The sequence below is a fragment of the Vombatus ursinus genome, unplaced genomic scaffold (genome assembly GCF_900497805.2).
Source record: "Vombatus ursinus unplaced genomic scaffold, bare-nosed wombat genome assembly UNPS02010461.1, whole genome shotgun sequence".
NCBI lineage: Eukaryota > Metazoa > Chordata > Mammalia > Diprotodontia > Vombatidae > Vombatus > Vombatus ursinus.
The window spans coordinates 8,318,110-8,331,228 of record NW_020950239.1 but is presented as its reverse complement, the minus strand read 5'-3'; the positions used below and the strand labels follow the sequence as shown (position 1 = coordinate 8,331,228).

General features: G+C 39.4%; 1 protein-coding gene across 1 annotated transcript in view; it reads left to right on the top strand.

Annotated features, from left to right (window-relative positions):
• Positions 1–11,739, top strand: part of CDKL2 (cyclin dependent kinase like 2) — a 42,232-nt gene extending 30,493 nt beyond the window's left edge. The window contains 3 exon segments of the mRNA XM_027854501.1: positions 1,753–1,876; positions 7,067–7,156; positions 11,516–11,739. Coding sequence (XP_027710302.1) covers positions 1,753–1,876; positions 7,067–7,156; positions 11,516–11,739 — 438 coding nt within the window.
• The last annotated feature ends 1,380 nt before the right edge of the window (positions 11,740–13,119 follow it).

The following is a 13,119-nucleotide window of genomic DNA, read 5'->3' as shown; positions in this document are numbered from 1 at the left end:
GAGTGAGTTACTCGTTTAAGATAGCACGCTTTGATCCTGAGACACTGCTCTTCCTAGTGTTAAATGCTATTACTTAAAGTACGTTCTTATGTACTTTATGTACTTTTGTATTGTTCTTACAATTCAATAAGTTTTTTTATTTGACATAAAATGAATTTATTTCCTAAATTATAGATTTTATCAGTTCAAAACTCAGTATATAAAGTTTTTTTTAGAATGAGAGCATACCTCATAATGCAGAGAATTTTTCTCTCCCTCTCACTTAATGTATGACAGAATGTTAAAATAACAGTTTCTGGATAAATTCATAGAGGCATTCTGTTTTTTAAAATTGAGGCCCACTCTTTATTTAACAGGTGAGGGGATTGAGGCCAGAGATGCTGTGACTTGTCAAAGGCCACATGTCCAACCAGTGACTGATCAAGGATTAGAACTCAAATCTACTTACTCCTCCCTCCAGGGCTGTAGTAGTTTGTTGTAGACTGGACTGAAAAAAAAGAAAAAAAAATGAATATTTTAACATTTTAATAATAACGTTTTAAAACCCAGTAGTAGAGAGAAGCTCTTCCTCTGACAAGAAAACAGCTCAGGACTGTGGATGAGAGGTTCCCTTGGCCTCTCAGTGATAGCAACCCTGCTGCATATGCTTCCCCATGCAGTTTTAGAGCTGAATCTCTCTCTGCCAAGAACCTAACTCCTAATAATTCCCCTCAAAGGTGTATATGGAATAGTGTTAAAATTCAGCTGCAATATTTGCAAACAAAGAGTCCGTTAGTACTCTGATAGCAGCTTAAGAAATGCTGAATTTTATGTATTACATTGCTTTTTCTCTTGCGTTCCTTTTAAATTGGTAATTAATTGAGAGCAATTCTCAGTTTAAGATGAAGATTATTTGGGAGCTTTTGTCTTCCTGCTGACCATCTTTTCATCATTTCATCGATCACAAGAACCTTAACTCGATCCTGAGCCAAAGGCAGAGTGAGGAGGAGACACTCAATTGTAGTGTAGTTAATTTTTAGTAAAAGGTTTGATAGAATAAGCAGTTGAAGCTGTGGACTAAAATATGCTTTCGGTATTATTGTTCAGTCATTTTTCAGTCATGTCCTTCTCTTCATGACCCCATTTGGGGTTTTCTTGGCAAAGACACCAGAGTGGTTTGCCATTTCCTTCTCTAACTCATTTTACAGATGAGGAAACTGAGGCAAACAGGGTTAAGTGACTTGCCCAGGGTTGCACAGCTAATAAGTGTCTAAGATTGGATTTGAACTCAGGAAGATGAGGCTTCCTGACTCCAGGCTCAGTGCTCTATCCACTGCACTAGCTACTCTGCCTTTTGGGATTATTACTGATTTTCAGATGGTCATGTTACACTTGGTTCCTGTTGCCACAGATTATTGAGTTGGCCAGTCCTACCTGATGCCTCATCATGGTGTTGAGGTCATCTTGGGATCTTGAAGGCCATTCCAGAAGAACAAACTGCTGAGACTTTAATATGGGCCAGTAACAAACTATAGGTTAATTGTCTGCACACCAATGGAGCCACATTTGGAGAAGGTCACCAGTTTGGCCGAAGGCGGATGAACATTTGGGTCATAGCAACCCTTGAAAACACGAAAGAGTTGTTGTGGTCTCTGATTATAGAGGGAGAACCCAAACGGGCTAAATCACAGATCCCTTGTTATACAAGGAGGAAATCAGGATTACTTGACTCAAGTTACTTGAGTTATGTCAATTACATTCTCATGGTGTTAGGTCTCTAATGAAAAGAACATTCTACAGGCAAACCAGAAAAGATGGGAATTCTCCAAGACAGAGGTTCATTTGCCTGAACTCAATTATAATCACTTCCCTGAAGTCAGAGGAATCGAAGGCATAGGTGTCTGTTTTCATTCCTTTCCTCTTTCTGCCTAAAAGTTTTGGTATTTTAAAGTTTTTGTCTTAACAATGGACAAAAACAGCATTCTAAAATCCAAAGCAGGCAGTCACTATAAACCAGTTTTATTCCAGAGAAATGGGGGTCAAAAATGTATATAAAAATATCTCAAAAAAGTTCTGTTCTTACTGTTTTTCCCCCTTTTCTCTATGGATGTATTAATTCTTTAGTTTGAAATTCTAGACTGGTAAAGAAAGAAAAAAAAATCATTTCAGAATCTTGCATTCCATCTCTGGCTGCTTTTGGGCTACACAGCCCCAGTATGGCCTTGCGTCAGGTACAGCTGTAGCCTTCACAGGTTTCTCTCATACTTCTTTGTCGAGCTTTCCTGGGCAGGTTTTGAGGCCAACGGGCCAGTTTAGAAGAGTCTGTCAAGCTCGGTGTGTTGCATCTGTTTTTAGTTCATAGAGCTTTCCAAACAATTACTACTGTTCATTAACTGGAAACTCCTCAGTGCCAGAATGTTGGCTTCCAGGCAATAGATTTTTGGGCCCATGTTGCTCAGGAAATATCCTACCATGTAAACATATATTCTGCATTAGTGCAGTAAGTACTCACGCTGAAATGAATGCAGAACCTGGTAGGTACTAGTCAATTCAATATCAGTCGATCGGTCAATCAACATTTATTAAGCACCTACTATATGCCAGGCACAGTGCTAAGCTCTATATTGTATTTTGCAAATAGATTGTTGCAAATAGTGAAGTTAATAGTTACACCTGTCTTCAGATCTACCATCTAGGAAATAATTCCCTGACATAATTCACAAGTTGAACGTGTTTTGTAAAATGAGCTAGAGAAGGAAATGGCAAAGCATTCCAGTATCTTTACCAAAAAAAAAACAAAAACAAAAAAACCCTAAAAAAACCCCAAAACCCATAGGAGTCACAAAGAGTTGGACTCTACTGAAATGACTGAACTACAAAAATCTCAGAGAGAAGGCACTAGCAGGAGGGGGCAGGACTAGAAAAGGCCTCCTGGGAGGTAAGACAGCAAGCATTTATTAAGCATTCACTGTAAGCACTGGATTCACAAATACAAGCACAAATAAAGATAATTCCTACCCCCAAAGAGTTATGCCCAGTGAGAAAAGACAACACACAGAAGGGGAGGAAGGTACCTGTATAGGGCATAGTGTCGATGAAGGAAAGCTAGAAGCAGAGTCTGGAGGGATGCAGAGGGTGGCATCTGCTGCTGTTTGTCCTTTGTTCTTGAATCGGACCGTGACATCAGGGAGGTGATTCCGTGACATGCCAGTGAATTGGATTTAAGTGAGGGAGGGCTGTGCAAAGTCAGCAGCCTCACTTTCTCTCTTGAATCATCTGGGTCCAGTGGCCATGTGGTTTCAGATACTGGAGATGGCCAAGGATGCAGCTAATGTCTGTAACAGGACTCACTTTGACTGAGGCAATGCCCATTCAGTGATTAAGGCTTAATAAAAAATGAGGCAAAGAATGGCCTCTTCAAAAAAAAATAGATCTGGGAGGGGAAGACCCTCGGGGTTTCTGGCAAAAACAGAAACAATTGTTTTTTACATTCATTCTGAGTCAATCAGGGCCCAAACAGTGTGATCAAGAAGGGCTTGGTCTGAGGTCAGAGTGATTTGGGGTTAAGGCTGGTCTTCAAGAGAAAAAAAGAAAACAAGAAAAAAAAAGAGAAAGAAAGAAAGAGAGAGAGAGAGAGAGAGAGAGAGAGAGAGAGAGAGAGAGAGAGAGAGAGAGAGAGAGAGAGAGAGAGAAAAGAAAGAAAAAAAGAAAGAGAAAGAAAGGAGTGTTGTCCAGCTGGAAGTTTGGTCCCTAGTGGGCAGCTCCTTCACTATATGCATCTGGGTCCAGTGGCCAGATATGGCATCTGAGCTGAGTCTTGAAGGAAGCCTGGGAAGAGTCAGGAGATGAAAAGGAGGAGGCAGAGAAGGAGGGAGAGCATTCTTGATAAGACAAAGTCAAGAGACAGAACGTTGGATTCAAAGAAGAGCAATTAGCCAGGATGTACAAGGGTGTAAAGTATAAGAAGACTGGAAATATGAAGGTAGGAATGATGAGGCTTGGCCAAGTGGTGGGAAGGTGAGCGAGGCGTTGAGGATGACACCAAGGTGATGAGCTTGGGTGACTGTCAGGATGGGGAGGGACCTCAACAGCAGTAGAAAAGTCGGGAATTGAGGAGGTTTAAGGTGGGGGACAAAGCTAGTCAGTTCAGTTTTGGACATGTTGAGTTTGAGATGCCTCTGGGACATCTGGTTCCTGTGTGCCTGGAACTCAGGAGAGAGACCAAAGCTGAAAATCATTTGCATAGATAATATAATTGAATGTTTAGGAGCTGATGAAATCGCCATGTAAGATGGTATAGAAGGAGAAGAGAAGAGGGCCCAGGATAGGGTTTTGTGGGATGCCTGCTGTTAGTGGGCATGGCCCAGAGGAAGATTAAATAATGGTCAGACCTGGAAGAGGGGAACCAGGAGACAGCAATGTCATGAAAGCCTAGAGAGAAGAGAGTATTATCCAGCAGTATCCAGTGTCCATACCTGATGATCAGTGGTATCAAAGGTCAGGAAGGATGAAGAATGAGTAGAAGCCCTTAGATCATTAGTCATTTTGGAGATAGTAGGTTGGAAGCTGACTACAGAGAGTTTAGAAGGGAGTGAAATAAGGGGAAGAGGAGGCATCAGTTGTATATGGCTTTCTCAAGGAGGCTAGCTATGAAAGAGGGGAGAGAAATAGGATAAAAGGTAGTAGGGATAGCTGGATCAGAAGAGGGTTATTTTTTTTTTAAAGATGATGAAGACACAGGCATTTTTGTAGACAGGGAGAGACTGAAGATTGATGAGAGGGGGGAAGAAAGAGGGAGTAATCTGCTGAAGAAGACAGGATGGAGTGGGATCACTTGTGCACCAAGATGGGTTTCCTTGGCAAGGAGAAGGGCCATCTCTTTATGTGAGACAGGGGTGGAGGAGATAATGGGGGAAAATGTGTGAGTGATGTGAGATAAGGAAGAGAGGTGATGGAGCTCTTGGTGAATGGCTTCAGGTCATGTCCTCAGTTGAAATGCTGGAGGATCCAAGGAGCAACGAAAAGATTTAGAAGAGCTTCTGTGCTGAGGTGGGGCAGACAGTGAATTGATTTGGGAAGCGACAGCCCATGTAAGATTTCATAGGTTATATTTGTGGTGGATTCAGTCAGCACAGTTCCATGATTTTCTCTAGCTTTAGTTAGCAGCACACAAATAAGAGTAAAGACATAATCCGGCCACTCTCATCTACTTGCTGATCCTTACACCTTGTATTCCATTTACCATCTATCTGCCTTTGTCCAGACCGCCCTCGTGTCTGAAATGCAGGCCTCTTCACCCTTGCTTCTTAGAACCCATTGCTTCTTTCAAAGATTAACTCTAGAAATGCTTCCTCCATGAAGCCTTGCTGATTCTCCATACTGCTGATGCTTCCTCCCTCAAGTTACCTTGTAATTAATTACTTTGTACTATTTTGTATTTACATAGTGTGTGTGTATGTGCATAAATTCACACTTACACACACAGAGACGCTTCCCCCAGTAGGATGTCAGCTTCTGGCCAGTGCCTGGCAGGCAATGGGAGCTAAGTAAATGGCTGTTGATTCACAGGATGTGGTTTGGAATTATAAGAAGCATTTTCGTTACTGAGAAAGAAAAGCTGGCAGTGACCTCATCTCCTTAGTGCCGTTTTAAGGGAATACAGCCCCCAAAACCCCACCAAAAACTGATTCCGACTATTAAGCGTTCTTCAAAATAATCCTGCTATAGCATAATTCATATTTCATGGATTTAGTATTATCAGGGATCAAAACTAACCCTATCCCTCACTTTCCAAAAATCCCTACTATATATGATAAAAGCCTGATATAAAAAAGTCCATCTGTAGAGTTGGTACCAACATCCCCATCAGTACCTGGGGTACATTCCCTTCTTAAAATTAAATTTTTTTCTATAAGTATTTAATACTCTATTTTTTCAAATTACATGTAAAACAAATTTTAAAATTTTGAATTCCAAGTTCTCTCCTCCCTCCTCTTCCTCCTCCTTGAGAAGGCAAGCAATTTGATATAGATTATACGTGTACAGTCGTGCAAAACATATTTCCATATTAGTCATGTTGTAAAAGAAAACAGACCAAAAAAAACCCTCAAGAAAAATAAAATTTTAAAAAAGTATGCTTTGATCTGCATTCAGACTCCACCAGTTTTTCCTCTGGAGTTGGATATTATTTTTCATCACAAATCCTTCAGAATCATCGTGGGTCATTGTATTGCTGTCTTTGAGACTCCCATGCTGCGTTCCTAACTAGCTTGGTATTTTATAGATAACTATAGGCGGTGACGGTGCATACATTAGTTTAATGCCTTTAATTGATTAATGAATTTAGTGGAGATACTTTGACCTGTCAGGTGTCAGGCCTAGAATATTTTGTTGGTTGCTTTAAGGAGAATGGGATGGCTGATTGAGTAAGTCAATCTTACCCCCCTTGTCTGGCTGAAGCCCTTCAAGTTCTGACACTCTTGCCTTCTGACCTACACAGATGTCAGTGAGTAAATGTGGGGAATTTCTCGATGTACCTTTTTCAGGACTGCATCTCTGTCAGGCATATACCTTAGAATCCAAAGAAAGAACTGGTAAATAGAAGTACATATAGAATAATTGCATATATACATACATGTGTATGTATACATACATACACATGTATGTATATATATGATATATATACACCTATTTGTGTCTAATGGTCACCATCTTTAGGGTAGGGCAGAGGGGAGGGAAGAAAAAAAGAAAAAAAAAGAAATTTACATGATAATTTTATTGTATATTTAGAAGAAAAAAAGAAAAACATGGTAAATATGAGGACCTTGGAAAACTATGGGAAGAACACAGAACAAAGAGAACAGTACAATGACTACAAAACATACTTTTTGGGAGGTGTGTAAAATAATAAGTTATTTCCCTTCTTCCCCCTCGCGTCCTCCTTCTTAGGGAATGGAATTTAAGCTTATGAACATTGATGATATTTGAGTAACCAGGGACTCACCCCCAGAACCCCACCTCTGGGAGAGGAAAGAAGTGAGGCTTTTAATTTACTGTGAATTTGTAACTCTTGTTCACTGATTTGCAGGTACCAGGGTCCTCACTGCCAGCACCTCCAGAGGCCGGCTTCCCTCGTGTGGAGCACCCAAACTGAGGAAAGCTGAAGGCCTGCATCATGGTAGCTATCGTCTCTTGTAACTTCCTGTGTCTCTTAAATGAAATATTTCATAGGAAATCCAAGGTTTTCTGAAGATTTGATTTTTTTTTATGTTGAGATTTTATTTCTTATGAAATTTTGATACATTTTGTTTTGGCATTTCATTAACATGCCAATAAGCAATCTCTTGTCATTGTAAGTTATTAAAACATTAATCAAAATGGTTTTAATGTAGTGATTAAAACTAACAGTTCTAATAACTTTTACCTTTTGTAGTTTACTGTTTGTTAAAAGAGAGGAAGGATTTGTTTCTTCTTTAATCATTTGGAAACAACAATGTCCATTATCTTTTACCCGAATCCTGTTGCCTTTAAATTGCTGTCTTCATTGCTGTTATTATAGTTGTTGTAAATATTCTTTGGGTTTAATTTCTTTTCTCTGCATCAGTTCATACTAGTCTCCCTGTGTTTCTTCAAATTCATCATATTTTCCGTTATATACATTATAATAATACTCCAGTTGAAAGTAAGCTCTTGGAGAGCAGAGATGGTTTCATTTTTGTATCTGGATCCTCAGTGCCTAGCACAGTGCCTTGTATATATTAGGTGCTTAATAAATGCTTATTAAATTGAACTGTATTGATATACTAAGATTTATTAAGCCATTCCCAATCATTAGGCTGATAATTGCTTTCTAGTTTTTTTTTCCACTTTAAGCCATGCTGCTGTGAATATTTTGGTATGTCTGATGCCTTTGTTTTTGCTGTTGGCTTAATTGTGGCATGAGCCTGGAAGTTGGATTGCTGAACCAAAGAGTGTGAACAGTTTAGTAACTTTTCTAATATAATGGCTAATTGTGTTTCAGCATGGTTGGACCAGTTCCTAATACTATCATCAGCACCCCCCCCATCCCACATTCACTTTTTTCATCTTTGCAAATTTTATGAGTATGAGGTAATACCTCAGAATTATTTAATTTGTACCTGTCTTTTTGAAGTTGTATTCCTACCTTTTGCGTTTATACCACAGTCATCTTCTCTTACCCCCGCCCCACTCCAATCACACATTTAAAAAAAGCCAGCATCCAGCAGATACATATGACATGTATATAGCATTCTGCCATCTGTCATCCCCACCTCTACTAAGAAGAGTTATTAGTTCTCTCAGACTCAGTTTGTTCATTATAAGACTTCATAGTCCAAGTACTTTATATTGTTGTCATCAATGACCTTATTGTAGTCATTGTACGTGTTCTTCTCTTTGTTCTGTGTTCTTCCCATAGTTTTCCAAATTCCTCATATTTACCATTTTTTTCTTTTTTTCCCTTCTTAAATATACAATAAAGTTATCATGTAAATTTCTTTTTCTTCTTTTTTCTTCCCTCCCCCCTGCCCTACCCTAAATATGGCAACCATTAGACACAAATAGGTGCATATAAAATATATACATACATATATATATGTATGTATGTATACATATGCACATTCATATATATGTATATGTACAATTATTCTATATGTACTTCTATTTGCTAGTTCTTTCTCTGGATGCAGATAGTGTCTTTCTTCATATGTCCTTTATTTTTCATTTGTGTGTTTATAATAGTCAAAATGACCTAGTCACTCAAAGTTGTTCTTAAAACAATATTTCTGTTACTGTATACCAGGAGTGGGGTCCTCAAGTGTGGCCCTTTGACTGAATCCAAACTTCACGGAACAAATCCCCTTAATAGAAGGATTTGTTTTGTAAAAGTTAGACTCAGTCAAAAGGCTGCACCCAAGGACCTAGAAGGCCACAAGTTCCCCACCCCTGCTGTATACAATGTTCTTTTGATTCTGCTCACTTCACTTTTCACCATTGCGTGCAAGTCTTTCCAACATCATTGAGCTCATCATTTCTTATTGCATGGCAGTATTCTGTCACAACCATATACCACAACTTGTTCAGTCATTTATTTTTACCGTTTCTTACAGTGCAGTAAAATCACATTGGATCCATATACTGCTGTATGTTCAGCCATTTCCCAGTTGCAGAATCACAGGATTTTAGAGGTAGAAAGGACCTCAGTGCCCGTCTAGTTCGTTTCAAGCTGTACCTGAGGAGAACCCCCTATATAACATACTTGAACTTCAAGTGGTCTTCCAACCTTTGCTTGAAGACCTCTAAGAAGGGGGAGCTCACTCCTCTCTGGACAGCTCTTATTCTAAAGAAGGTTTTTTGACGTCACACCTAAATATGCCTTCTTACAACTTCCATTCACCATTCCTTGTCCTGCCTTCTAATATGAAATAGAACAAGTCTGATGCACCTCCATAGGACAGCCAAATACATATCATGGCTCCTGTGAGCCCTTTCTTCTCTAGGCTACACATACCCAGTTTCTTATGACACGGCCTTAAGGCTCTTCACTTTTCTGTTTGTATGAAGTGGGTTTTGAACCAAGGTCTTCCTGCCTCCACGTCCGGTGCCATCTCCCCGTACTCCCTCTGCTTCTCATTTTCTATCATATACTCTAAGAAGAAGGGGCCCTTTTTACCCAATTCCCCATAATTTCCACCCTAGCAACCAGGGCCTCCATGTTAGTGAGGATCATGTCTAAAATAGAATGTCCCTTTGTCTTTCCTTCACCTTCTGAAGGATGGAATTCTCATTAAAGCAAGTCAAGAAATTATTAACTGTTCTGATTTTGAAAGAGAGAGCCTTCACAGACACCTGGGTAACTGAGGTCTCTTGTTCCTATATCATGTTCCTGTGGTAGACTTGGGATGTCTCCAGGGATCTGTTGCATACTTCAGGAATGAAATTGCTTTTGTTTTTTCTTTATTGATCTTTACCTGAACAGTATCTATCCACCACCCCTGTCCTGGTTCCTGGATTTCTCCCATGAGAATACCCCAACCCACACTCCACTTACCTATTCTGTTTCTTATTTACTCATCCTGTTCTATATATCTGGATTTACCTCTTGGGTTTCTTGAAGTCCATAATATTCCTTCATTATCATTTTCTTCCTTTTACTTCTATCTCCAGCCTCAGTTTCTGGATTGGGGCTTTGTACTTGGGTCAGGTTCTATTGCCACCCTCCCTTATCCTTGGATGATGTGGGCAACCTCTGCTTGGTCCTGGATGTGGTGGCTAAGCATTGGACCTGCATTCTTCAGAAACTCCTGTGTCTCTTAGGTGTGGGGCTACTTGGATGCTGCACTGCCTGGGCACTGGTCTGGCCCCTGTTTCTTGCTGGGTGCCCACAGTATTTACGTGTTTAAAAATATTTCATAATTAATAGTTAATAGCTTGCCCTTCTTTTGAGGACCGTTCATATGTGTCGAGTACTTATTTTCTGATCAGTGGTCTTGGTCTTATAAATCTACATCAATTCCCTATATTGGTTAGAGAGCAGCCCCTTTTGAGAGATTCGAGACAAAGATTTTTCCCTATCAACAATTTCCTTCCTTATGCTAGCTGCATGGATTTTGTTCATGCCAAAGCTTTTTAATTCCATAAAATCAAAACTGCCTTTTCTCTTTTATGATCTCTTATATCCCTTGCTTAGTTAAGAATCCTCCCACTACTTACAGTTGTGAAAGATACCTCCAATGATTTTCCTTCAGCTTTTTAATATTGAGCTCTTTTGTATTTAAGTTGGGTATCCATTTGGAACCTATTGTACTATACAGTGTAAGTTGCTTATCTATACCTACTTTTGGGCTATCTGCTTTCTAGTTCTCCCAGCAGTTCTCATCAAATAGGAAGTCTTTACTTAAATAGCTTATGTCCTTGAGATTATTGAATTTAATTGTTTCTCATTCTTGTTTATCTAGACTGTTCTACTCATCCATTTTTCTCTCTTTTGGCTGGTTCCAAATAATTTTGATGATTATGGCTTTATAATGAGGTCTAGAAGTGCTATTCCCCCTTCATTCTTCTCTTTTCCCCCCATTGTTTCCCTTAAGATTCTTTACATTTTATTCCTACAACTCAATTTTGATATTATTTTGTCTATCTCTAGATAGATTGACTGACCAGTAGATAGATGGAGCATTTATTAAGCACTTACTATATGCCCAGTATTCTGCTACATAAAGTATCCTTTTGGTAGTTTTAATAGTAGCATAGTAATAAATCTATAAATTAATTTAGGTAGCATAATAATTTTTGATACATTGGCATAGCCCAATCATGATCAGGGAATATCCATCCAACTATTTGTCTTAATTTCTTTAAAGAGGGTTTTGTGATTATATTATATAATTCTTGATTATTTCTTGGAAGATTGATTCTGATATTGTATCCATTTTGTAGTTATTTTAAAGGTATTTCTCTTTGTTGTTGCTATATAGGAATGCTGATATATTTGATTTCTTTTTAATATGTGTCTTAGATTATACTCCAAAATCTAGGATGACAAGCTCCAGGAATCAGACTATTGACATTCTGGGAGAAGAGCAAAATGTGGAGTAATATATCCCATTGAATTGCCTTGTTATTCCTGGGAGCAACACTGTGAAAATGAAAGGGGAACAAAAGGACAGTGGTTTTCCGTTGTATTTAAGACGGAGTCAGCATTTTCCCACCATCACGGCATTACCTCTTCCACCTTGGTAATCGTGTTCCACAGTACCTCTGGATGGAGAAGGGGGCCACGAGCTGCGTGAATGGTCATTTGCTGGTAGGATGAAGAACTAAACTAAATTTAACAGGTTGGAATGGTTTAGGGAGGGGTGAGGAAAAATGTGTGTAAAGAGAAATATTATGTATTTTTTTCAAGTTGATATTACTAATGTGTTGAGTTCTCTGTAATGTCTGCATCAATTATATCTATATCTGTATCTATATAGATATCTTTATCTATACATACATACATAGATATTTGCTTGGGGCTGAGATTGGTGGAGCAAAGGCAAAGAGTGGGAGGTCATGTTGGAAAATGCCCTTCTACTCTTGGTCTTTTGCACCTCATTATTCAATTACAAAAAGCATTAAAAACTTAATTGTTGCTTGGCATTGCTGTCATATTAATTCCTCCTGCTTGGATACATACCTATCAGTGTGCTTTCTGTGGTTTGTATAGACATGCAATCAATGTTTCATGAAAATCTGGTCTCCTCTGGCCCTTCCAATTATCCTCCGTCGCAGGGGACCACACAAGGACAATTCTGGCAAAGGGAAAAACCTTCTTCGGCTGCCAATGTCTTAGCATAGTCCTGACAGCATATAGCCTTCTTTGTTTTAAGACACTGGCAGGCTCAAATCCTCAATAAGAGACCTTGGCAGGAGAAGAGAAGAGGGGGAATTATGTTAACTACCTTTTAGAATTCAGTAAAATCCAAGGAGTTGACATCACTTGTTTTTTTCTTTCTATAACAATTTTGAGAATAAGTGTTTTAGATGATTCCTCCATGATAGTGGAATGACATTTTGATGCACCCCTCTGGGCCTCCCCATCAATTCCAGATTCTCTTGGGTCTGGAATAGTGTGCCCAGCTAAGTTCCAGCACCACACTGTCAGCAAGGTGGGAAGCCAGAGAGACCCCTCATTAGCCCTTTTGTGCTCATCTCCTTGCTGACCCCCTTTCCTCGAGACAACTGGATCTGGACAGCTGTGACTTGGACCAGATTAGAGCACCCAGCTGGTCTGATCCATTAGAGCTCATCCACATGGCCGAGGGAAATGGAAATGGCAGCTCCCTCCCTGCTCCTGTGACATCAAAGTGACATCACGTTTTGTGTGAGCATTTCCTCAGGGTGTCCAGAATGTCCATAGCACAAGAGCTGTTTCTGAAGCTTCATCATTTTTCTCTAGGAGTGAATGATTATTTTCCTAGACAGTTCCCACTGGTCTGTTTTGTTTTTGTTGTTTGTCCTTCATTTTCAAAGAGGACCAATGACACCATGGGGTGATGTCTTGACTTACGTATGAATTGGATTTAAGTGAGGCAGAGTTGCACAAATCAGCCTCACTCTCTCTTCCAGAGTCATTAAAGT